The sequence below is a fragment of the Balaenoptera borealis genome (genome assembly GCF_965194805.1).
Source record: "Balaenoptera borealis genome assembly, chromosome: 3".
Classification (NCBI taxonomy): domain Eukaryota; kingdom Metazoa; phylum Chordata; class Mammalia; order Artiodactyla; family Balaenopteridae; genus Balaenoptera; species Balaenoptera borealis.
The window spans coordinates 110,141,781-110,168,357 of NC_138866.1; the positions used below are offsets into that span (position 1 = coordinate 110,141,781).

General features: G+C 33.9%; 1 protein-coding gene across 6 annotated transcripts in view; it reads right to left on the reverse strand.

Annotated features, from left to right (window-relative positions):
• The window catches only part of VPS13C (vacuolar protein sorting 13 homolog C), a 182,797-nt gene that overhangs the window by 22,337 nt on the left and 133,883 nt on the right, over window positions 1–26,577 (reverse strand). For all 6 annotated transcript variants that reach the window (XM_082387988.1, XM_082387985.1, XM_082387984.1 and 3 more), the window contains 13 exons: window positions 25,545–25,934; window positions 23,924–24,028; window positions 23,020–23,184; window positions 21,364–21,492; window positions 20,943–21,076; window positions 19,080–19,206; window positions 15,563–15,798; window positions 3,978–4,119; window positions 2,801–2,941; window positions 1,929–2,010; window positions 1,748–1,817; window positions 1,006–1,117; window positions 774–887 (listed from right to left, as the gene is read on the reverse strand). In XM_082387988.1, the coding sequence (XP_082244114.1) occupies window positions 774–887; window positions 1,006–1,117; window positions 1,748–1,817; window positions 1,929–2,010; window positions 2,801–2,941; window positions 3,978–4,119; window positions 15,563–15,798; window positions 19,080–19,206; window positions 20,943–21,076; window positions 21,364–21,492; window positions 23,020–23,184; window positions 23,924–24,028; window positions 25,545–25,934 (1,947 nt within the window). The remainder of the gene's footprint in view (window positions 1–773; window positions 888–1,005; window positions 1,118–1,747; window positions 1,818–1,928; window positions 2,011–2,800; window positions 2,942–3,977; window positions 4,120–15,562; window positions 15,799–19,079; window positions 19,207–20,942; window positions 21,077–21,363; window positions 21,493–23,019; window positions 23,185–23,923; window positions 24,029–25,544; window positions 25,935–26,577) is intronic.

A 26,577-nucleotide genomic window follows, 5' to 3' on the forward strand; every position in this document is an offset into this window, starting at 1 on the left:
ACTATGGATATGTCTGATAACACCAAACTAATGTATCAATTTAAAATAATAATTGCATTTTATAAATCTATTCATTTAGCTGAATGGACTGGTGAATGCAACTAAAAATAATGTGCTATAAACAGTTTTGGAGACTGTAAAGGATCATCAATATTTTAAAAGAGTTACTTAATTGTAAATCTGGCCCATTACACAAGTTTAGAGCTTCATGGTTGACAGCATTTGTGAATTCTCTAAGCAGTCACCTTCCCCTATAAAAGCTAAAAAGAATAACAAAAGGAGATAAGGAAATGGGTTCATAAAGTACAAAATCAGGCAAGTGAAAGGTATCCAATTTTCCACTTTCTTAGTTACAATCAAATTTTGGAAGGGTGAAAAACACCACATCAACAGTATAATACTTACTTCAGTGTTTTCACATTCTGGTTAGGAAACCCATTATAGCTTTCTATTCAGACAGTGAGAGTAGTTACAAAGTGCAACCAAAACATTAAACATTGGTGAGCACTTCTTCACTTAATTAAGAAATGCTTTTGTCAGCTTTTTCCTTGAAGAAAGGGGTTATTAATGCAAGACTAGAAAGCATGCTCTGGTGGTTTCTCTGTGGGAATTATGGCTGTACATATGTCAGAGAACTGTCTTAATTATTTCAATTAATCAAACAAAATTCCCACCAAATACTTGATGCAACAAATTAAAACCCACATTTGTACACAGATCCTTTAAAAGTTCTACAATACTGTCAAATTTTCAAAATAGTAATTATAACAAACCTTAATAGGAGAAATATGGAAATGTTCAAAGAAACTAAGAATGGACGTATCAGTCACTGAGGTCTCCACTAATTCTGTGTTTATAGCATCAGAGTCTTCCTGGATTAACTCTGTCTGAAAAAAATTAATCAAGAATTTCTATTTTAATTTTTTTTCCTACTACAATTAATGCAAAGAATGGTTGATTTAATTTTTTTACTTTATAATTTTCCCAAGAAATAAAAATTATTACCCATTTTCTTTCGGCTTCAGGGTCAGCTGTTGGGGTAAACAGTGCAGTAATAGCTCCTAGAAACCCCTGATCAACTTTTAAGGCCATTTCCTGAATGAGAACCATAAAATACCTAAGGAAAAAAAAATTTTTAAGTAGAAAAGGTTTTTTTAAAGATAAAAAAGGCTTTCTATCAAACCTTGTAATTTTCCATGTTAAAACTTTGATTTTGGCCAAAAACTACAGCGAGATCTTGTTCCTTGATCTCTAAAAAAAGTGTTATGTTAACAAGATCAAAGTCTACTTAGACTGAGAATTTTTTTTTTCATTATAGTGAAGGTTTCACTAGAAGTAATACTGCTGTATTAACACTTAGCATTTAAAGTCCCAAATTCCATATTTATCATGTTATAGAAGAGACAAAAGCAAAGATGATGTAGCATGTATTATTTAATTTTTAAAGTCCACAGGAATTACTTTAAAGAACACACCTCACAAACACATTTATCATTTATATTTCACTGACTATTTTATATTCTAATGGAAGTTACAAAGGAGAGAAAGTGGTTGAAGGAATTTTACTTTAAAATATATATTATTAAAATAAGTTTCAATATAGAAAATCACTTGACCAAAAGTAGATTGATATGTTCAGGTGGATAATAATTTTTATACATAAGTCACTTTCAAAAGAGTAAAATTTATTTTCAAAGTAGATTCTCATTTTAAATTCCTTTAGATAAATAAGAGAATCTTTACTTACTTGAACTGTAAGACTTTACTGTACTCATTAAATCTTGTGATGACACTCACATCAATGAAAGGTTTGGGCTCTAAAAGGAAGAAAGAAAACAGGAAAAAGGCAATCAAGCTTTACAGTAGGTCAAAATAATGTCTACTCAACTTTTATATATAGGATGTATCTCAATTTAATTTTTTTTTACCTGAATCCAAAGCAATAGATTTTGGAGGGGCCACAGGATGAAATACAACAGGGAACACTGTACCTGGTAACTGACTATCAACCTGACAAAAAAAAAAAAAAGAAAGAAAACTGATTCAGCAGGACTTAAAATAATTTAAATTTAAACTTTTGTTTCAGAGACAATATTATAGACGATGCCACTAATTACATCATAAATAAGTATCTGTATGTATATGTGCTGCTATTAAAAGTTTCACTTTAAATCTAAAATTCTTATAAATCTCACCAAGGGCAAGCTTTTACATAAAGGAATATATAAACATCCTCATAATTGCATTAAAATTGTGCAGCATGAACACCATTAATGGAAATATTTGTATCTATGGATCATGTGAGATTTCATCTATTATTTAAATAAAAATGTAAGTAGAGACCAGATATGAAATTAGAGGTTAGGTATTAAGAAAAAAATAAAAACGTCCTAAATAGTAGTAATCGGTAGTTAAAAGCAAGAGATGGAGAGAGAGAGGAAGGCAGCAAGCAAACAAGCAGACAAAAACAGCCTCCAATAAAGCCCTGCTCATTCCCATATAGAAGGACAAAAGAAAATCCGATTTGGGGATCCCATGAAAAATACAAAGGAATATTAAAAATAACAATTTCAGTGTAAGAAAACACTCTGGCAGGCTAACTGGTCAAATTAAAGTCTCAACGGTCATTTAGCCTTGGATGGTGAATCTACAGGATATGTGGAAGAAGGAGAATAAACATATAAACAAAAAGAAAGATACCAATTATGATGCATGATAAAATCTTGTTAAAAAAAAAAAATTCAGACCCAAGATTCCCAAACTGATTAGATATATCTACTGAATAGGATGATAATGTTACCTGAAGCCAATACAATCTGGCCCTTAAACTTCTTTGGTGAGGAGACTGCTTAAATTCAACCTGAATTCCTGATAAAAAATCTCGCTTTATAGGGCACCGAACAGGGAGGCGCATCTCCATTGGGTCTTTGCCAAAATTTACCTGGAAACAAAGTACATGTGTTTGTGATAAACTGGTATGAGCAGTGAAGCCCATTGTAAATATCCACTCACTCACAAATTGAAAAGGAAAAATATCTTAATCTCTTGGTCTCATCAAAAGATCTACCTTAAGATGATCTACAGTTGAAATACTGGAAGCAGAATCATCACTTTTCTACCAAGGTTATAGGAAAACAAGAAAACAATTGGAGAACTTTTCAACTATATAAATTATACTTAAAGAAAATAAGCCATGCTTTTTAAATTTTAAAAACCTCAATTGTAATGGATAATTCTAGATAACACTTAAACTTTGTTTTAACAAAGTTAAACAACGAATAGTTAATAGCTTATTTACATCTGACACTAATTGTAGAGTGTTTTTTCATTTGAGCATGACCAACACTTACAGGGATGGGGGCGCGGTTGGGGAGCATATCTGGTGACAATGCAAACTCAACCATTAAAGACAAAGAGTAACCCAAATTGTATGACTGAACCTGCAGTCAAGCTTCTGGGGTCTTCTTGGAGCAAAAGTGACTTTCAGTTTCAACAGTGTAGCGGCCTATGTAGAGTACACATCTATTTGTGGACATCTACTCATGTCCTACAATCATTCACATTTAATTAATTTAATTGAGCAAGTTTTCTATAGGGTCTTCATCACTGATATATACAATTTTGCACAGCCTTTATTTAGCAATATATATTGGTACCATTCAGAATAGGAAAACTTTCAATAAGTAATCTTAATTTCTCCATAATCTTCCTATAAACAAGTTACATGAAACTATCTGCTTTGCAAATAGAAGAAATTATAAAAATGCAGATAAGAAACATATTTAGATAATGTTTCATACTATATGATTCAACAATGTATTTTAATTTAAAATGTACTAATAAATTTTATTAGTCATGCCAATCCTACAAATACATTAGTTTCTGCATACACAATTTTATGTGGATAGTGAAATTTTATTTACTACCACCAGAAGCAACAAAATACATATATAAGAAACAAAACAATTTTGGTATACCTCAAAATTATCATCTAGTTTAATCCAGCCAAGGTCTCTTGATTCTAGATATTTCTTATAGGACTTTTCCAATAAAATTATCTGCTTTTGACTAAATGGCTTCCATTTCTGTTTTGGTTTCATCTCCCAAACAACACCAGAACTAAAATAATTCACAAAGAAAATTAATTAAATTAAATACATATTTAGGTTGTGGAATTGTCATTCAACTCCAAATTGTTGCAACTGTCAACCACCTATGAAAATCACATTTATACATGAGATTTTTTTTAAATACCAAAATATATCTGTGTTATAAAAGTGCATAAGGAAAAGAGGCAGGGGAAAATCTTTTTCTATCACACGTTGACATCAATGAGCTAAGGGACTAGCAAACTTTTTCATATGGGGATATTTTAGGCTTTGTGAGCTGAGACAAAATCAAAGTTATTATGTAGGTACTTAAATAACAAGAGAGAAAAAACACTTCCACACATTTTTTAATTGATGAAATCCAAAATGTAAAAATAACAATCGGGTACAATTTTTAAAAACAAGTCTATTAGTGAGAAAAACACTTTCTCCCTCCCTTCCTTTTTATTGAGATATAGTTGACATATAACATTATTTAGTTTCAGATGTACAACATAATGATTTGATATTTGTATATACTGTAAAATTATCACCACAGTAACAGTTAACATCCATTACCATACATAGTTACAAAAAAATTTTTTTACACTTCTTTTGTGGGGGTGACAACTTTTCACTTAATTAGGGCTCAAAGTTAGTGTTCCCTATTATCAAATTCTATTGCAAATGTTCATCTGTTAATGCTGGTCTGTAATGAGCATCTTTAAAAATGTCCTTTCGCGCAGAGAGATACTGTCAAATACTGATCTCAATCTAAGAGAATATTAGTTTAACTAAGCATATGTATTGCTTGTAATACATTTGTAAAATTCTATTCTATATTAGAAAAATTCTAGATCTAATTTTAAATTCTGTTTCCTAGCCTATTAGATTCTTCTCTTGATTGTTGCCTTTTAGCATGTCAATACATTACAAATCAATCACTTCCGATTGAAGGTTAGGTAGAAGCTCTTTCATTAATAGTTAAATGAATTTTGAAATGTGGAAATTTTCTTTGTACTTGCACTGGGGTTGGAAAACATGTTGTTGGAACTATAGTTGTAGGTCATAGAATATATCCACCAACTCCAAACTTGTGTGGGGTTGGAGACCTCACTTCTTGTTTTAACTTTGGACAGCAGAGGAAATATATAAAATAGACTAACATTATTTGCGATTCAAATGTTAGTCGTCATCAAAATGACTTTGCTGTTTTACTCTCTGCTTTTAGGTTGAATTTGCTATCAATTCTGCAGCAAAAGCTAACTTCCAAAGCCATTCAGTGTTCAATAATAGTGGCTGAGGGTGGTTCTTTTCATTTAGAAAAATTTTAATCTTGACCAGGAACTCAAAAAAAGTACAGTGAAAAGTATTACCGTTACACAGTCGAATTGCTGTGTGTTAAGTAAGGACATTCGGCTTCTAGTTCTGACAAAAATTCGCTGAACTAATGATGGTTAAGTCCACAAGAGTGAATGAAGTTCCTTATTGGGCACTACTGGTTTGATAACAAATGATCAATTCAAATATTTTCTACAAAGTACCTGCTGACAAACAACATAATGAAACTATACACATTCAACACTACATTTTCACAAGCTTTGTGAATTTGTCCAACTGTGTGTTCTTGTGTTTCACACATTATTTTCTCATCATTAGTTGTAATATATCTTCGAAGATTCCACTTCATGTACTGAATTAGTATTACTTCAACTTGTTTAAAAATATTCTCACCTGTATTGTTCTATGTTGACTATTTATAGAGGCTAACTCTTCATTCACTTTCAAACTCAGTACTGGCTTCTCAAATATGCAACTGAGCATATTGGTAACATCTATTCACTCATGAAGAGCCAAGGAAAACCACTCAAAATTATTTGCCTGTTTTCTAATTAACTACTGATGTTGCTCCAAATGTCCTCAATTCTTCAAGCAACTGTTCTCACCAAAAGGCTAATGCTCCTAAGTTTATATGCTCTGGACACATTTCTTTAGCTGCTACAATCAGACACGATTCAATTAATCCACCATAGGTAAAAGGTTTTCTCTGCACGGCTTAACAAATGGGTTACTCCGAAACTAACTTTGGTTGCGGCTTCATTTTTGTTTTGTTTTTTTAATCTTATAAAGAAATTCTTCTGTGATGAGATATTTTGTCTTAAATTTTCTCATTTTTCTGGCCGTTGCTTTCCTGTGAGTTGGATATATTCTGATGCATACCTAGTTTGCAAATGTCAATATATATTATATTCTTTAACTACACACAGTGTCATTACATAATAAAATAATGCTTTGCCATTTCATTTGATAACTGTGTCCTATAGGAGAGACATTCAAAGTCCACTTTTCTTATTTTGACGTGATGAGTATGAATTAAAAATAAAAAATAAATAAAAGTTGCAGTAGAGCTATATGTGTGGCACTCAAACATTCTCAAGTTATAACTACATCACTGTCATTTGTTATGCACTGAGCAGCAGTACAAAAGCAGTCACAGACATGCAAAAGAATAAGCAAGGCTGTTTTCTAATAAAACTTTACTTATAGGCAACAAACTCTGAATTTCATATACTTTTCATGTGTTACAAAATATTATTGTTCTTTTGATTTTTCAATCATTTAAAAATGTAAAAAAATCACTATTAGATCAAGGGCTATACAAAAACACGCGGCAGACTAGATTTGGCTCTTAGGCCATACTTTGTGGATCCCTGATTGGAGAATGTTTGCATAAAGATAAAACATAACTCCATAATGCATTAATTTACATAACTTGTTGATAATAGTCATGATAGTGTTAACAATGTCCTCACTACATAACGTGCTTAAGGGACACCAGTCAATGAAGGTAATGAATAAACTACCTACTATAAATTATATAAATTCAACATGATAAAGCTTCCACAAACTAGGACGAAAGGGGAACTTCTTCAACTTGATAAAGAACATCTACAAAATACCTACAGTTAACACCATACCTAACAGTGAGAAACTAGATATTTTCTCGCTAAGATCAGGAAGAAAGCAAGGATGTCCACTCCCACCAGTCCTAGTTAACACTGTACAGGAAATCCTAGATAATGTAATAAGACAAGAAAGTGAAATAAAAGGTACACAGATTGAGAAGAAAGACATAAAGAACTGATGACTTTGTTCTTAGATGACACAAATGTCTATGTAGAAAATCCCAGAGAATTAACCAAAAAACTCCCGCAACTAGTAAGTTTCAAGATACAAGGTTAACATAAAAAAGTCAAATACTTTCTTATATACTAGCAATAAACAATTGGAACGTGAAATTAAAAACACGATAATGTTTACATTAGTACCAAAGAAATGAAATACGTAGGTATAATAAAATCTAACAAATCTGTATAAGATCTACATGAGGAAAAACCATAAGAGTCTGATGAAAGAGATCAAAGATCTAAATAAATCAAAATATCCATGTACATGGATATGAAGATTCAGTATTGTCAAGATATCAGTTCTTCCCAAGTTGATCTATAGATTCAATGCAATCCCAATCAAAATTCCAGCCTATTATTTTGTGGATGTTGACAAACTGATTCTAAAGTTTATATGGAAAGGCAAAGACTCAGAATAGCCAACACAATATGAAAGGAGAAGAAAAAAGTTGAAGGACTGACACTACCTGACTTCAAGATTACTATAAAACTAGAAAAATCAAGACAGTGTGATATTCATGAAAGAACAGACAAACAGATCAAGAGAACAGAACTGAGAGCCCAGTAACAGACACAAACAAACAGTCAACTGATTTTTGAAAAGGAGCAAAAGCAATTCAGAGGAGAAAGAACAGTCTTTTCAACAAATGATAATAGAACTGGACATTCACATGCCAAAAAAGTGAATCTAGACAAAGAGCTTACATATTTCACAAACAACCCCTCAAAATGGATGACCTAAATATCAAACACAAAACTATAAAATTCTTAGAAGATAACATAGGAGAAAGTCTAAGTGACTTTAGGTTTGGCAATGAATTTTAAGATATGACACCAAAAACACAATCCATGAAAGAAAAATAGATGTGGGACTTCAATGAAATTGAAAATTTCTGCTCTGAGAAAAAGACTGTTAAAAGAATGAAAAGACAAGCCACAGGCTGGGAGAAAATATTTGTAAAACACATATCTGATAAAAGACTGATACCCAAAAAATACAAAACTCTTAAAACTCAACAATAACAAAAAATTTTAAATTGGGCAAAAGATCTGAATCTCATCACAGAAGATGTTCAAATGACAAATAAGCATATGAAAAGACGCTCAACATCATATGTAATTAGGTGTTCAACATCATATGTAATTAGTCAAATTAAGACGAGATATCACTACAGACGTATTAGGTTAGCCAAAATCCGCACAATGACAACACCAAACGCTGGCAAGGATGTGGAGCAACAGGAACTCTCATTCATTCCTGGCAGGACTCCAAATGGTGCAGCCTCTTCGGAAGACAATTTGGCAGTTTCTCACAAATCTAAACATACTCTTACCATATGATTCAGCAGTCATGTTCCTTGATATTTACCCAAATGAGGCAAAATCTCATGTCCACACAAAAATCCAGCACATGAATATTCATAACTACCAAAACTTGGAAGCAACCAAGAAGTCCTTCACTTGGAAGCAACCAAGAAGTCCTTCACTAGGTAAATGGATAAATAAACTGTAAATAAACTGTGTTACATCCACACATGCCACATTACTCAGTGATTAAAAAAAAAGAATCATCTATGAAGTCACAAAAAGACATAATTAACCTTAAAAGGATATTACTAAATGAAAGAAGTCAATTTGAAAAGGTTACATGTACGATTCCAATGATAAGATATTCCAGAAAAGGCAAAACTTTGGAGACAGTAAAAAGATCAGTGGTTTTCAGGTGTTCAAGTGGAGGGAGGGAGGAATGAATAGGTGGGGCATAGGTGATTTTTTAGAGTAGTGAAATTATACTATATGATCCTGTAATGGTGGATACATATACATTTATCAAAATCCTTAGAATTTACAACACAAAGAGCAAATGCAAACAATATAAACAACAGACTTTAGAAAATAATAATGTATCAGTATTAGTTCATCAATAGCAACAAATGTACCACACTATTTCAACATGTTGATAACAGGTGAAACTGGGGTGATGGGTGGGGAGAAGGGATAAAATAGGAACTCTGTACTTTTTACAGTCAATTATTTTGTAAACCTAAAACTGTTTTTTAAAAAGTCTATTTTTTAAAAAATTATGTAACTCATTTTCCTCAGTACACATCCTACTGAATGTGTATTCAATGTGTATGTAGTGTGTCAGAAAAAGGTAATCGAGTTCTTTTAGATGAAATATTAAAATGTCCTTACAAATAAAGGTCAATCTAACAAAATACACTAGCATATATAATATTAGAGGAAAAATAAGTTATATCAAAGAACAAGAAAGTGGAGAAAACCAGATTTATATAATTTCAAAAAGATTTTTGAACTACAATCCTGCAGTTTTGTGGAACAAAAACCACATTCACAGAAAGAGAGACAAGATGAAAAGGCAGAGGGCTATATACCAGATGAAGGAACAAGATAAAACCCCAGAAAAACAACTAAATGAAGTGGAAATAGGAAACCTTCCTGAAAAAGAATTCAGAATAATGATAGTGAAGATGACCCAGGACCTCGGAAAAAGAATGGAGGCAAAGATTGAGAAGATGCAAGAAATGTTTAACAAAGACCTAGAAGAGTTAAAGAACAAACACCTAGAAGAATCAAAGAACAAACAAACAGTGATGAACAATACAATAACTGAAATGAAAAATACACTAGAAGGAATCAATAGCAGAATAACTGAGGCAGAAGAACAGATAAGTGACCTGGAACACAGAATGGTGGAACTTCCTGCCGGAGAACAGAATAAAGAAAGAAGAATGAAAAGAAGTGAAGACAGCCAAAGAGACCTCTGGGACAACATTAAATGCACTAACATTCGCATTATAGGGGTCCCAGAAGGAGAAGAGAAAGAGAAAGGACCCGAGAAAATATCTGAAGAGATTACAGTCGAAAACTTCCCTAACATGGGAAAGGAAATAGCCACCCAAGTCCAGGAAGCACAGAGAGTCCCAGGCAGGATAAACCCAAGAAGAAACACGCCGAGATACATAGTAATCAAACTGATAAAAATTAAAGACAAAGAAAAACTATTGGAAGCAACAAGGGAAAAACAACAAATAACATACAAGGGAACTCCCATAAGGTTAACAGCTGATTTCTCAGCAGAAACTATACAAGCCAGAAGGGAGTGGCATGATATATTTAAAGTGATGAAAGGGAAGAACCTACAACCAAGATTACATTACCCAGAAAGGATTTCATTCAGATTCGATGGAGAAATCAAAAGCTTTACAGACTAGCAAAAGCTAAGAGAATTCAGCACCACCAAACCAGCTCTACAACAAATGCTAAAGGAACTTCTCTAAGTGGGAAACACAAGAGAAGAAAAGGACCTACAAAAACAAACCCATAACAATTAAGAAAATGGTAATAGGAACATACATATAATTATCTGAAACGTGAATGGCTTAAATGCTCCAACCAAAAGACACAGGCTCGCTGAATGGATACAAAAACAAGGCCCATATATATGCTGTCTACAAGAGACCCACTTCAGACCTAGGGACACATACAGACTGAAAGTGAGGGGGTGGAAGAAGATACTCCACACAAATGGAAATCAAAAGAAAGCTGGAGTAGCAATACTCATATCAGATAAAATAGACTTTAAAATAAAGAATGTTACAAGAGACAAGGAAGGACACTACATAATGATCAAGGGATCAATCCAAGAAGAAGATATAACAATTATAAATATATAAGCACCTAACATAGGAGCACCTCAATACATAAGGCAACTGCTAACAGCTCTAAAAGAGGAAATTGACAGTAACACAATAATTGTTGGGGAATTTAACACCTCACTTACACCAATGGACAGATCATCCAAACAAAATATTAGTAAGAAACACAAGTTTTAAATGACACAATACACCAGATATTTAATTGATATTTATAGGACATTCCATCCAAAAACAGCAGATTACACTTTCTTCTCAAGTGCACATGGAACATTTTCCCGGACAGATCACATCTTGGGTCACAAATCAAGCCTCGGTAAATTTAAGAAAATTGAAATCATATCAAACATCTTTTCCAACCACAACGCTATGAGATTAAAAATCAATTATGGGGGAAAAAAACGTAAAAAACACAAACACATGCAGGCTAAACAATACATTACTAAATAACCATGAGATCACTGAAGAAATCAAAGAGGAAATCAAAAAATACCTAGAGACAAATTACAATGAAAGCACGACAATCCAAAACCTATGGGATGCAGCAAAAGAAGTTCTAAGAGGGAAGTTTATAGCAATACAATCCTACCTCAAGAAACAATAAAATCTCAAATAAACAATCTAACCTTAAACCTAAAGGAACTAGAGAAAGAAGAACAATCAAAACCCAAAGTTAGTAGAAGGAAAGAAATCATAAAGATCAGAGCAGAAATAAATGAAAAAGAAACAAAGAAAACAATAGCAAAGATCAATAAAACTAAAAGCTGGTTCTGTGAGAAGATAAACAAAATTTATAAACCATTAGCCAGACTCATCAAGAAAAAGAGGGAGAGGAGTCAAATCAATAAAATTAGAAATGAAAAAGGAGAAGTTACAACAGACACTGCAGAAATACAAAGCATCCTAACAGACTACTACAAGCAACTCTATGCCAATAAAATGGACAACCTGGAAAAAATGGTCAAATTTTTAGAAAGGTATAAACTTCCAAGACTGAACCAGGAAGAAATAGAAAATATGAACAGACAAATCACAAGTAATGAAATTGAAACTGTGATTAAAATCTTCCAACAAATAAAAATCCAGGACCAGATGGCTTCACAGGTGAATTCTATCAAACATTAAGAGAAGAGCTAACACCCATCCTTCCCAAACTCTTCCAAAAAACTGCAGAGGAAAGAACACTCCCAAATTCATTCTATGAGGCCACCATCACCCTGATACCAAAACCAGACAAAGATACTACAAAAAAAGAAAATTACAGACCAATATCACTGATGAATATAGATGCAAAAATTCTCAACAAAATACTAGCAAACAGAATCCAACAACACATTTAAAGGATCATACACCATGATCAAGTGGGATTATCCCAGGGATGTAAGGATTCTTCAATATACGCACATCAATCAATGTGATACACCATATTAACAAATCGAAGAAGAAAAACCATATGATCATCTCAGTAGATGCAGAAAAAGCTTTTGACAAAATTCAACACCCATTTATGATAAAAACTCTCCAGAAAGTGGGCATAGAGGGAACCTCCCTCAACATAATAAAGGCCATATACGACAAACCCACAGCAAACATCATTCTCAATGGTGAAAAACTGAAAGCATTTCCTCTAAGACCAGGAGCAAGACAAGGATGTCCACTCTCCCCACTATTATTCAACATAGTTTTGGAAGTCCTAGCCACGGCAATCAGAGAAGAAAAAGAAATAAAAGGAATACAAATTGGAAAAGAAGAAGTAAAGCTGTCACTGTTTGCAGATGACATACTATACATACATAATCCTAAAGATGCCACCAGAAAACTACTAGAACTAATCAATGAATTTGGTAAAGTTGCAGGATACAAAATTAATGCACAGAAATCTCTTGCATTCCTATACACTAACAATGAAAAATCTGAAAGAGAAAGTAAGAAAACACTCCCATTTACTACTGCAACAAAAAGAATAAAATACCTAGGAATAAACCTACCTAGGGAGACAAAAGATCTGATCTGTATTCAGAATCTATAAGACACTGATGCAAGAAATTAAAGATGATACAAACAGATGGAGAGATATACCATGTTCTTGGATTGGAAGAATCAATATTGTGAAAATGACTATACGACCCAAAGCAATCTACAGATTCAATGCAATCCCTATTAAATTACCAATGGCATTTTCTACAGAACTAGACAAAAAAATCTTAAAATTTGTATGGAGACACAAAAGACCCCAAATAGCCAAAGCAATCTTGAGGGAAAAAAACAGAGCTGGAGGACTCAGACTCCCTGACTTCATACTACACTACAAAGCTACAGTAATCAAGACAATATGGTACTGGCACAAAAACAGAAATATAGATCCATGGAACAGGATAGAAAGCCCAGAGATAATCCCACACACCTATGGTCAACTAATCTATGACAAAGGAGGCAAGGATATACAATGGAGAAAAGACAGTCTCTTCAATAAGTGGTGCTGGGAAAACTGGACAGCTAATGTAAAAGAATGAAATTAGAACACTCCCTAACAGCATACACAAAAATAAACTCAAAATGGATTACAGACCTAAATGTAAGACTGGACACTATAAAACCCTTAGAGAAAAACATAGGAAGAACACTCTTTGACATAAATCACAGCAAGATCTTTTTTGATCCACCTCCTAGAGTAATGGAAATAAAAACAAAAACAAACAAATGGGACGTAATGAAACTTAAAAGCTTTTGCAAAGCAAAGGAAACTACAAACAAGACGAAAAGACAACCCTCAGAATGGGAGAAAATATTTGCAAACAAATCAACAGACAAAGGATTAATCTCCAAAATATATATACAGCTCAAGCAGCTCAATATTAAGAAAACAAACCAAATCAAAAAATGGGCAGAAGACCAATCAAAAAATGGACAGAAGACCTAAATAGACATTTCTCCAAAGAAGACATACAGATGGCCAAGAAGCAGATGAAAAGCTGCTCAACATCACTAATTATTAGAGAAGTGCAAATCAAAACTACAATGAGGTATTACCTCACACCAGTTAAAATGGGCATCATCAGAAAATCTACAAACAACAAATGCTGGAGAGGGTGTGGAGAAAAGGGAACCCTCTTGCATTGTTGGTGGGAATGTAAATTGATACAGCCACTATGGAAAGCAGTATGGAGGTTCCTTAAAAAACTAAAAATAGAATTATCATATGACCCAGCAATCCCACTACTGGGCATATACCCAGAGGAAACCATAATTCAAAAAGACACATGCACCCCAATGTTCATTGCAGCACTATTTACAATAGCCAGGTCACGGAAGCAACCTAAATGCCCATCGACAGAGGAATGGATAAAGAAGATGTGGTACATATACACAATGGAATATTACTCAGCCATAAAAAGGAACGAAATTGGGTCATTTGTAGAGACATGGATGGATCTAGAGACTGTCATACAGAGTGAAGTAAGTCAGAAAGAGAAAAACAAATATCGTATATTAATGCATATATGTGGAACCTAGAAAAATGGTACAGATGAACCGGTTTGCTGGGCAGAAATAGAGACACAGATGTAGAGAACAAACATATGGACACCAAGGGGGGAAAGCGGCGGGGGGTGGTGGTGGTGGTGTGATGAATTGGGCGATTGGGACTGACATGTATACACTGATGTGTATAAAATGGATGACTAATAAGAACCTGCAGTATAAATAAATAAATAAAATTCTAAAAAAAGAAAAAAAGATTTTCATATTTAGTCCAAAATACTCTACAATAATGAAACATATAGCCAAGAGAATATATCAGTCATATATACATAAATGTACTAATATTACATTAATGGTATGTATAATAGCATTTATTGAAACCTTTATCTGTCAGGTGTTGCACAAAGAGCATTACATACATGATCTCTTTATTTCCTTAATTTTGTACTTCACTGAAGAAACACATGATTATCGATAGACCCTATGCTGGTTATACTTGGTAACCATTCCCTGGTAACCATTCCCCCCAACAGTCTCCAAAGAAGAATGAGTCTTTTACCATAGTTAGTGTGATTGAAACACCAAAACAGTTAAATTCAAATATTTTTCTTAGATAGGTATAAGCACAGTCAGAGGAAATACCTGGCTCCATCATTATGAAAAAGTTCTAAATGAGTAGCCAATAAAGATTATGTACCCACGTGCACTACTGCCTGCCTGCTCTATAAATAACCCTTTCTACCGGTGTGTGCGACTTGTTGGCATCCCCCACCCACACCAGTTTCTCCAGCCTCTACAGCACCACTGTACGTGCACATACTTCTTTGTAGCTTTTCTTGGTGTTTTTATAATTCATTCCCCAAAAATACAAACAAACAACAAAGAAAGAAGCAAACCTCTTTCTTCCGCCAGCAACTGATGAGTATTATAAGGGCAAAGACATGACCTTAGTCATCTTTCAGTCCTAGGGGCTTTTCAACAACTAGTGAAAACAGCTGTTCAGTAAGTTTTGCTGAAAGAATTGCATAGTAAGCAAATTCAGAACAGGTATCTGTCTATGCTCATCAAACGTGATATTACGAACTCAATGCCTTTTCAAGATTTCTGATACCTTTTCCTTCTTTCATACCTGGTTATCCCAATATACGAAACTTCTTGCTTGTTTTCATTGTTAACCAGAGAAAGCCCAAGACTGTGGAGAGAAAAAGTTATTTCATGATTGGCCTGCTCCAATTCTTCTGCCTGCAGTGCTTTGGAAACCAAGGCAACATCATCAGTGAAAAGCAAAACTCTCTGGCGCCCATCTAGAAATGATACCCAGTGTATCTGGATGTTTGCATCATACGGAAACTGTCCACATTCATCCTGTGGGAAAGAGAGACTTCATATTAAAACCACAAACAGTAAGCTTTTATTACATAAAGTTGAACTGCAGTAGCTGAGAAAGCATGACTATAAATCAGAAAATTATCAAAATAACAAATTAAAGTTATAATCTGTTTTAAAATATACTCACCAATTTTTTCAAACAGTAACAAAGCTTAATAGTGCTTAATTTTTTTAAACCTTAGAGTTACCTCGTTAGTGCTCAAAGGGCACTTAAGCAGGAACAAGAGTATCCTTCAATGGCACCAATGCCATAAGATGCTTACTTGTCTCCCAGATGGAGAACAGAATGGTTTAGAAATTTATTGGAAAAGTAACCTCAGGTAAAACTAACCTGGTTTATTTTTAGGTTTTAATAATTTATAACACTGCAAATACTTATATAAATCACATTGTTAAATAGTCAAACTATGATGATCAGTTTGTACTAAGTTTCACTAAGGAGAGCCTTCTTGGCTGACAGTCTCATATAGCATGTAAAAATATGAGGCTTGATTTGGTGAGTGTCTTCAGAGATTTAGACAATGATTTTTCTCTCATTCTGGACTGAACATAAATATAACAACAGTTCGTTTCAGCAGGCAGTATAAGTTCCTAATATGTGCTTTTCATTTCATGCTTTCTTGGAAAACAAAAACCAAAACCAAATAAATAAAGGATGTTACCAAAAGAATAGGAATGGTTGGTATTTGTTGTTGTCTAAAATTTACCTATTGCTTTTAACATATGTCAAAGTAGACTGTGTAATTTTTTTACTCTAACATGATCAAATTTTGTAAATGTTCCAGAGATACCTATTAAGAAGGTGAATTCTCTCCTTGTAAACTACAAAATTTGATACGTAGCTTGGTTCAGTCTTAGTTATCATTCAAATACTCTCTAATCCCATTTGTTTTTCATCTATTTGATCTGTTAAAAATTAAATGAGGTGTGTTAAAATATCTTCAGGCAACTGTGTTTCAGTTGACTTCCAACAGTTTAAGTTTCACATTTTGATTCAATATTCACTGCATGAAGGTTTATGGCTATCATGCCTTCTTTGTCACATTATCATATTCTATTTAATGACTTTTGCTTTGAATTATAGTTGCTCAGAAATTAAAATCAACAACTTTCCGTTTTATTTTTGTTTGTCTGTTAAATCTTTACCATGTCTTCTGCTTTCAACTTTTTGTATTAGTTCAGTTAAAGCAGATCTCATGTAAGTAGCATTTGGTTAGAAACTAATTTTTAACTTAATCTGAATGTGGTCTTTTAATAGGAGAATTTAAACCATTTTCATTTACTGGCATAATTGATGGGAAGCATGGTTTAGTGGGGCAAGTCCATGAACGGTGAAGTCAGGCAGACCTGGTTTTGAATTCTAACCAGCAGTTTTAAGTTCCAATCATAAGAATTAATGATACTATATGACAAGCATTAACACACAATATACACTCAATAAAAGGTATTTGCCACTTTCTATATACTTCCTTAGGTTTCCTTCTTTTACTATAAGGGCAAATTTTTCTTTATTTTCATTTTCTCAATTAATTGTTTTAGAATTCTTTTATCACTGATTTTGGTTCTACTAATTGGTATCCAAAAACCCCATCATCTTTGATCTATATTTCCTAAAATTTAGGATTAAATGGTGTTAATATAGTATGTTCAGAATATATTGTTTCCCTGCTCCCCTTTCACTTTATTTTGTTGTCTTTTATTTCACCATCTTTCTCCTTTTTCATATCTTTACAATTTTGGGGATCTCAGGCATACATTCTGAAATTTTTCTCTGGTCCTCCCTCCTGTAGTAAAAAATTTTCAGAAGTATAATCAACCTCTGAATCTTTAGGATAATGTTACGTTTTTCTCCTGAACTATTTTTTTCATAAACTCCATGTTTTTTTTTTTTTCTGTTTATTCACACTTAATGAGGAAAGTGCTTTCCAATACTGTAAGGATTTTCTCTGAATTCCCACCTGGGCCTGAGCGGAATTCCCTTCTCAGATCAACCCAGGGGACAAGGAAATGGGTAACTGCCTTGCTTCTAGCTCAAGTTTCATAATCTGGCAGATTACCTGCTGACTGAGGCACACTTATCTACTTTTCTTACTGCCGGGTTGTCTAACACCAAACAGAATAGAAACATTTAAAACCACAATCCCGTGAATATGCTATTACCAGGATTCTTCACGATTTTGCCTTAATTTACAGACCTGGATATCCTCCTCCAGGGCCTGTATACCACTTTCTGGGAGCTGTGGTTGCTGAGGAGCATGAAATGTGAGGAGAAGGAAAATAACACCAGCCTAGTACAGGGACCCCTGGTTGAGCTACCATGTCTCTGAGCCAGAGACCTAAGAGGAACAGGGAATTTAAGCTCCTCTCTAACACTTATAAACCTTGAAGGTTTTTCTGTTGTAAAAAGTAAAGCATAAGCAGGCAATAGAGCTCCATCAAATTGTCATGGCAAAAATCACTCCAAGAATCTCGTAACTATCAGTCTGGTTTTTCAAAGGTGGGTAAGTCTACCTCTTTTATGGGTATTTCAGAGGGAATATAGGAGAGGATAGCTCAGTCACTGTTGGCCAATTACTATTTTAAATAACCAAGAAAGCTTTTCTAACAACTGGCATTGTCAGACAATGGAATATGACACTGTATGAACTTCTCAGGATAGAATACATTCCTACAGAAACTAGGTGCTCATGGAAGAGAGCAAGGCCTATATTAGAGGGAGGCTGGCAGATGAATTCTTAAGCCCTTCCCAAAGTCTAAGAGTCTAGGAAATAACATATTGAATTAATTTAGCTACCTAAATATTGTTTCAATAAATATTTTATTAGATTTCTTATATGGGATAATTTGCATACTATCAGACTCCTTTAATTAACAAAACATATGGCTTTGATAGGGAAAACATGCCTAAAAATTCTCACAGCTAACAGTGGTACGCACATGTTCAAGATAAAGTTGTTTTTCACTTAGGCTCAAAATTCCTTTCTTTAAAACAAAAGTAAATAAAAAAGTACTTTCCTGGTCTTAGGCAAGCTGAAACAGGCCTATTTTTTAAAACTGTAAATAAAGTATTTTGACTGATCTAGGACAAAATATTGGTATGAACTCTTTGCAATCTAAAGCCAAAAAGTAACTTATTTTGAAAATACTTTCAATTCATTTTTAGTTCAGTAAAGACAAAGATGACTGTGTGACGCTAACTTGTCTACTTCCTTTGTTACCAGGTACTTCACACAGCACTCATTCACATCAAATGGTACCTTTAACAGATCATGTTCCCCAGCATTTGCTGCATAACTCCATATAAGTTTTCTGGTACCAGTGGGATCTGCCCAGGCAAAGAGTCGAACTTGTCTTGGCAGCAATACCATTTCTTCCTGTGACCCACTGAAATGCAAGCAACAAAGGGAAGATTAAAATATCCTGGCCTTGAGACACCTAGACCCGTGGTTTATTGAGGAAAGGACTGGCGCAAACATCTTATAAAACTGCCTTTGTTAATAAAACACAACTCTGCCTAAAAATAAGTACCCTAAAATGTCCAATTAACTAATGATTTTGAAGTTTGAGGGAACAGAATACTGCCCTTTCTGAAGCTGCAGTATACTCTGAACTGATCTAGGCAAGATCACACTAATGAAATTCATTAAAGTAAACAGACTGCTACATCAGAGTTCATCTATAGAAAAGGCTGTGAATAGTAAAATTTTTTTTTAATTAAAAAAAAAATATATTTGGCTGTGCTGGTCTTAGTTGTAGCATGCAGGATCTTCATTGCCGTGTGTAGGATCTTCATTAGGGCACGAGGAATCTTTAGTTTCGGCATGTGGAATCTTTAGTTGTAGCATGTGGGATCTAGTTCCCTGACCAGGGATCAAACCCGGGACCCCTGCATTGGGAGCACAGAGTTTTAACCACTGGACCACCAGGGAAGTCCCAATAGTAAATTTTTTAGTAGCAGAAGAACTTTACTTGGTGCTCAGATTTAAGATTTTAATCAAATGCAACGCATAAGAAATAAGCTCAGAGGAAAAACAATTGGGTCCATGCACCACTGCTACTCAAAGTGTGGTCTGCGGACTAGCAGCGTTAGCATTACCTGGAGGCTTGCTGGAAAGTGCAGAATTCTGGGCCCCACTTAAAACCTACGATATCAGAATCTACATTTTAACAAGATTTCTAAGGGATCTGAATATTGATACTTAAGTTTAAGAAGTATTGGTCTAGATAATACAAAAGACTTTCCAGAGAACTAAAATAAAACAAAAGGTAACCCAATTAAGGTTTAATCCCAATCTATGCTTTTAAATCTCTCAGCAGACTCAAGCCATGAGAGTTATGAATATGTTAAATCTGCAAGGCATTATTTTATATATATACATATATAATGTATATTATTATTTTATATTTTATATATACATATAAGATAATGCCTTGAAGATTTATAATAATAATTCTTTGCAAATATGTATTACATATTTTAAGGATTTAAAGCTATCTGTTATATCATTATTTAATGGCATTACCCAAGCCAAATGATAGCACAGACAAGAACAACAAAATTCCTATCAGCCTGTACTATAATACATTCAACACCACTATTTAATCTTCTACTTTAATCTTTCTTTAATCTTCTGCTCTCTTATTTAATCTTCTACTATTCCTACCAAAAAACTAGATACAGATTTACAGGGAGAGGTTCACTGAGCATCACCAAACTACAAAAGAACGATAATACTTAAACAGGTTCACAATTCCTTACGTGCAATTCTGAAGTTTAAAAAGCTCCAAAACTCCAAATATTTTTCTCTAAGTTTGGTGTCAAACGTCATGTGGCAGCAAAACTTGATCTGAACTGATGTGAAACTGTTAACGGTTTCATTTATCCCACTTACTGTGAAGGTTCCCAACTTCTGCTACAGGAATACTAATGCGTTTGGTTATAGAGTACTGTCTCAAAACCTGCTAAGGGTATTAGCAATAAACATCATGTATCCCTATTACCTTTCTAAAATCTGGAAACATGTAGAATGTGAAACACATCTAGCTCCAAGTATTTCCTAGAAGGGACTGTGGACCAGTAAAAGCAAATCAGATTTTCCAAGAACCCTTTTATTTCATACCTCTGTTTATATGTGAGGATGTCCCATGGTGTGTGGTTTACTATTAGGGCAGGTGCGGATCCCTCATGGTAATCAGAAAAGCTTATGACAGTTGAATGTGGAGCGGTATCTACATCCACCAAGATACCCCCATTCTATTGTAGAAGAAAAAAAGAGTATGTTTGAGGTGTTGGTTTAAACTGCACATGGTACATTTAGAATTTCAATCACTTATATAGATATTACAAAGTAGGTTTTCTTAAGTTCTTACTGCAAAGCACACTGGCTCTGATCTCTTACAAATATATGTACAGCATTATATATTGATATTTTAGTATACCTTCAATTAATTATCAGTATATTTTATAGCATGTCTTAATAAAATATTTTAAAGTAAACTTTAAAAATCAAAGACATTTTATTTTAAAACAGGAAAACTTACCAGATCTTCTAAGCTCAATAAAGTGCCATTATCCTGTTGGTTATAAAAGAATGGCTTGGAGGATCCTTCATTGCCCACCACTCTCACACAAAGTTTGCCTGAAAATTTTTCAGGCCAAAATGGAAGGTACTGAAAATATAAAAGTTAATATCAGTCTTAAAACAATACTATAGTATAAATAAAACAGTGGCTAATAAAGTTTCCAATTCTAATTCAGATCATGATTCAATTATTACTAAGTTTCTTAAAATAGCCCCTCTACATCTAATATTAAGATTACTGACAATATAATGATTATTTATGAAGCCAAAGAAACTCCATCAGAAGAATAGATATATTAGTCTTTTCATACTTATGGAATAATTACAATATGAGAAACTGAAGTGCTATTAAGAACATCTCAAGTATCTTGAATATTAAAAATTATAATCTTAATAACATTTGCTTTTATGTATAACCCATTTTAATTCCTTAATCACTATGAATTCTTTCACAGAGTATCTTATCCTAGATAAACCAGAAGACAACTGAAGGCAGAGGACCTTGCTGGAAGTCCTGACACTATCCTCCAGGCTGTCTGATCTTAATCAAATCATGCACCTTTTTGAGCCTGTTTCCTTATCTGTAAAACTGAGATCTTAGTTCCTAAAAAGAAAGTTCCCTCTGTTATAGAATACTGGGTAAATTCTATTTCTAAAAAAAAATACTGCTGCTATCAAACTCACATCAAAGATAAAAAGATAAGGAGCATTTATTTGTTGCCAAGTCTATGGAGATCATTCCAAGCGCCTTGGAAAGGCCATGCCTCTTAGAGGTCTAACTGTGTTTGTAGTGTAATTGGAATCCTTCTCTTAAGCTTTTGCTAAATATTTTTAAAAATAATTTTAGAATTCTTTTGAGATGTACAGAAAAACAGTCCTATCCTTAAGTCAGGTGGCTTGGTTGAAAACTTGGGCAAATTCAAGCACTAACACTTGTCTTTGCATCTGTCCTCTCCCCACTCTTTCCTTATTCTCTTCACGTTTCATCTTGTTGAGTCTGCAAAAGTTTAGTTCAAATGCCAGCTCTTCTATGAAACTTCTACTTTTGATCTAGACCGCAATGATCTAAACCTCCAATAACTTTACTGACCTAAAAAAGTATGAGATTCCATTTCCTTCTCTGTAAAGCAAGGTGGTTGAATTTTTGGAATTTTTCAAGGAAACTTCCAGCTCATCTATTTAGAGATCCTATAACCACCTATAACTTACCATACACTATCTTCTTCTCCATGTATTAACTTATATGAGTCTTAAGCCCTCCAACAAGATAAGATACTTCTTGAATACAAAGACGTTACCTTGCTATTGACACAATACATAGTACTTTATGTACATTTTACAGTACATACCCATGTTTATACATATAGGAAGAACTAGAGAATGAGTGTTAACAGTCTAGACTGAGCTAGTGGTAAATATTATCCACAATTTTTTTCTTCTTTTTTAACATATGCTTATAGTATGAAAGAAAAGTCTTTCAAAGCTGGCTGTCATATTTTAACCCACAAATATGGTAGCAAAGTGAGTATGACAAAGAGATATATATAATTCTTAATTATATGTCTATATTTATTTGTACATTTTAGGAGCCAGTTGTATTAAAGGAAAATATTACCTCTGAAGAAGCAATATAGTTCCATTTATTAGTTGGCATTGAGCCATCAGATGCAATTTCACCGACTTCTAGTTCTAGTGATGACTTGTTCACAATAGTATAAAAGGGAGTCAAAGTAACTATTCGTGTAAGATTAAAACTGCTCATTTTGATGCTAACACCAACCTGTAAAAAGTAAACAAGCTTATCATTTCCCAGTACTTTACACAGCTTGAAATATACACACACACACACACACACACACACACACCCATTCACATACAGGCTTCTTAAAATATTTTAAAATAAGATTTCTTAAATAAAGTAACTGCTAAGAGCCATATTCCATGACTGATTATCTTCTAAGAAGAAAAATTTTGGTTCCTTAGTTTGGCTCCATCAGAAACAAATTGAAGAAATATCACTCAGTAATTTAACTAATGATGACTTATAATAACAAACTTAATTTTTAAAAAATCCTTTACTTTTTAACATTCCAAAATAAATTGTTTTAAAATTAGTGTACAGGCTCGATTTTTGCTGCTTTATTAACTCTGCTATCAATAAAATAAAATAAAAATTTCAAAATGGTAATAAAACAAGTCAACTTGTATCAGATTATTCAAATTTTTGCAGTCAAACTTAAGATTTAAGAAACATTTGGCAGGGAGTGGTATGGAATGCAGATTCTAGTATATTATGAATATTTACCAAGTTGCTTACTTGTATGGATTCAACTCAATGCCTTAAACTTTGACAAATTTAGGTTTTGCTTTGATACTAGCGGTCCTAGAAATTAGTAGAGAGATATAACTGTCCTCCACGTAATACTTTGAATTCACATTTCTGTACCCCTTAGGATCCAGCTCATTTACTGATGAAAATGTGAATGAAATCAGAAGTAAATAAGCAAGCAAAATCTTACCAGGTATTCCATATTGTTGGCAGGACACTTCACACACCCATAATTTCCCACTGTATCCAATGAAAAACCACTGGACCATGAACTAGTTGAAATTTTTAACTGTACCTACACCAGAGAACACAAACAATCATATAAGAAATCTAAAACACTATATTAATTTTATTTGATGGAATGCTGCTAGACCACTAGAAATTTATTTAGTAACATGAGACAGAAAAATATAACAAAAGGCATGCTGCAAATGGGTAACAGACCCACAGAAACTCTAGGGGACAACGTCATATTTAAAAGCAGAGCTCTGACCTTCCCATTCACCTATGCAATGAGTATAGTGAATTTAAAGATGTATACCAATGAGACCTTCTGTTATTTGAAAAGGAATTATAATGTAAAATGATATTTTCCAGTGTTAGACTTTTGATACAGAGCTAACGAATTCTTAAAGTTTTAGCACACAGAGAATTTATGCTTTTAACATTATTCAGCAAACAATAAAGGAAAAGTGTGGTGATAAGCAGAACGGAAGACACAATTCCTGTCTTCAATGAGCTTCCAACTAAACAAAGAGATAGGAAATACATACTAATAATTATGATGTGAGACTCAATGTGATAACAACTATATAAAAGGGATAATATGCGATCAAGGTGAGAGGGTAAAAAGTTTACTTCTGGCTATGGGATTCAGATAAAGTTGCAGAGAAGAGATCTAATTCTGCTCCTGTATTAACCTCCATCTACCCAATAGATTATAAAACACCTGAGTACAACCAGAGGTCAGACACATCAACAGGTACAATATCAAGTATTAATGAAAACTCTAAGACAGGGGTTCTCAAAGTGTGGTCCCTGGACCAGCACCATCGGCAACACCTGGCAATCTGTGGAAAATGCAAATTCTCAGACCCTACTCAGACCTACTGAATCGAACTATGGGGGTCTGACCCAGCAACCTGTTTTCAAAGCCCTCTAGGTGATTCTAACGCACACTGAGATTTGAGAAGCACTGCTCTAAGAGAACATGGATGGAATATCTAGCCCCACTTTAGATGGTCAGAAAATCCTTCACACATGTCAGGCTGGAGCAGACTGCCAAAGGATGAACAGCGGATAACCAGAAAACATGAGGCAGACAGGCAAAGCATAGGGCAAGAGGCATTCTAGGCAGAGAGTGCAGCTATACAAAGGCATAGGGGTAAACAATACCAAGATATGAGTCTGAAAAGGAAAGAAGGGACCAGAGCATGAAGGGTCAGGCCTTACGCATTAGGTCTCTCTCACGAAGGCCTGCTTTAGTGCTTCACACATAGGAGGGCTCAGTTAAAATAAACCAAATTCAACTGTTCTATCTTTTGAAATGCCATTGCATCACTGGTAACCTACATAAAATCAAGGTTTCTACTCGACACTATGTCAAGAACAGAAGTAATTCTAGGGGCACCAGAGAAAAAGGTAACTCAGCCTTGGGACACTATTGTTGTTAGTTCCTAATATCCCACTTAACCGTGTATTCCTTAGAAGTCCTCTTGGACCTAATTCATACCTGTGACACTGAGCAAAGAGGTAAGCATGGCATTAGATAAACAATAAACAGGTAACTTGTTTTATCAACAAAAACATACCTTATTTTTACTAAAAATGTTCTTCTTCTTGAAAGAGAATAAAATAATATCCCTAAAATCAGCTGGATGTTTCACATGAATTTCTTCTGAACGATACTGGAGAACCCGAGAAGTCTTGTTGATTAGCCAATAGGGACTAAAGATGGATAGCTCCATCTGGCTGCCAATTCGCTTGACATGTATTGACAGGTCAACTGTCAACGCTTCTGTGGAGTCAGAAGAAAAATACACAAGAAAGAATTCGGGAAGTGTATCACATATACGGAAATGTCCATTCCAGTTTTTGCCCTGATATTTCATCAGAACTAATTCCATTATTTCTCCACTGATTCTCGAATGTAGAACATTGGCAGCACTGCCTTCTGCTAGCTCATGAGTTTCTGCTGTTCCCTAAAAACAAAGAAACAAAAACTAAATTTGCTTACCAATTTTTAAAAAACCTCTGCAATAACGTCCATATTTTATACAAATACTAAGTAACCTACCAGATTCACATTAACTGACAAGTCTTCAAGGTACCATCTTTACATAATATGAATATCCAACAATTACTAATGATTAAAAATAAAACACTATATCATAGCCAAAGTCAGAAACTGTCTTTTGGTCATTAGCAGGCCAATGGTTATAAATTTTGAGAAAAAGACCTGTGCCAAGAATCAAAGGCTGGACTCCGGAACACTGGCTGTTTTCCACTAACAGCTATGTCATTAAATGAGCCACTTAATTGCCTGGACTTCAGCTTCATCCTTTATTCACATACTACACCTAATGGTTCTCATACAAATAGAATAAGAAAAGTGATATCAAGCTATGCTGACAAGCTATCTAAGGTGGAACTACTTTAAAAATGAGTAACAGCAACATAATAAATTAGGCTTCCTTACCGAAAGCATCTCTTGTATAAATACTACTTAGTTAATCTAATTAATTTTATTCTCCACAACTCAGGGATGGCTCATTGTCAGATAAAGAAAATAAGTTTAGGTTCCAAATACTTTCCAGATTTTTGTATTTTGATATGTTGTGGCAT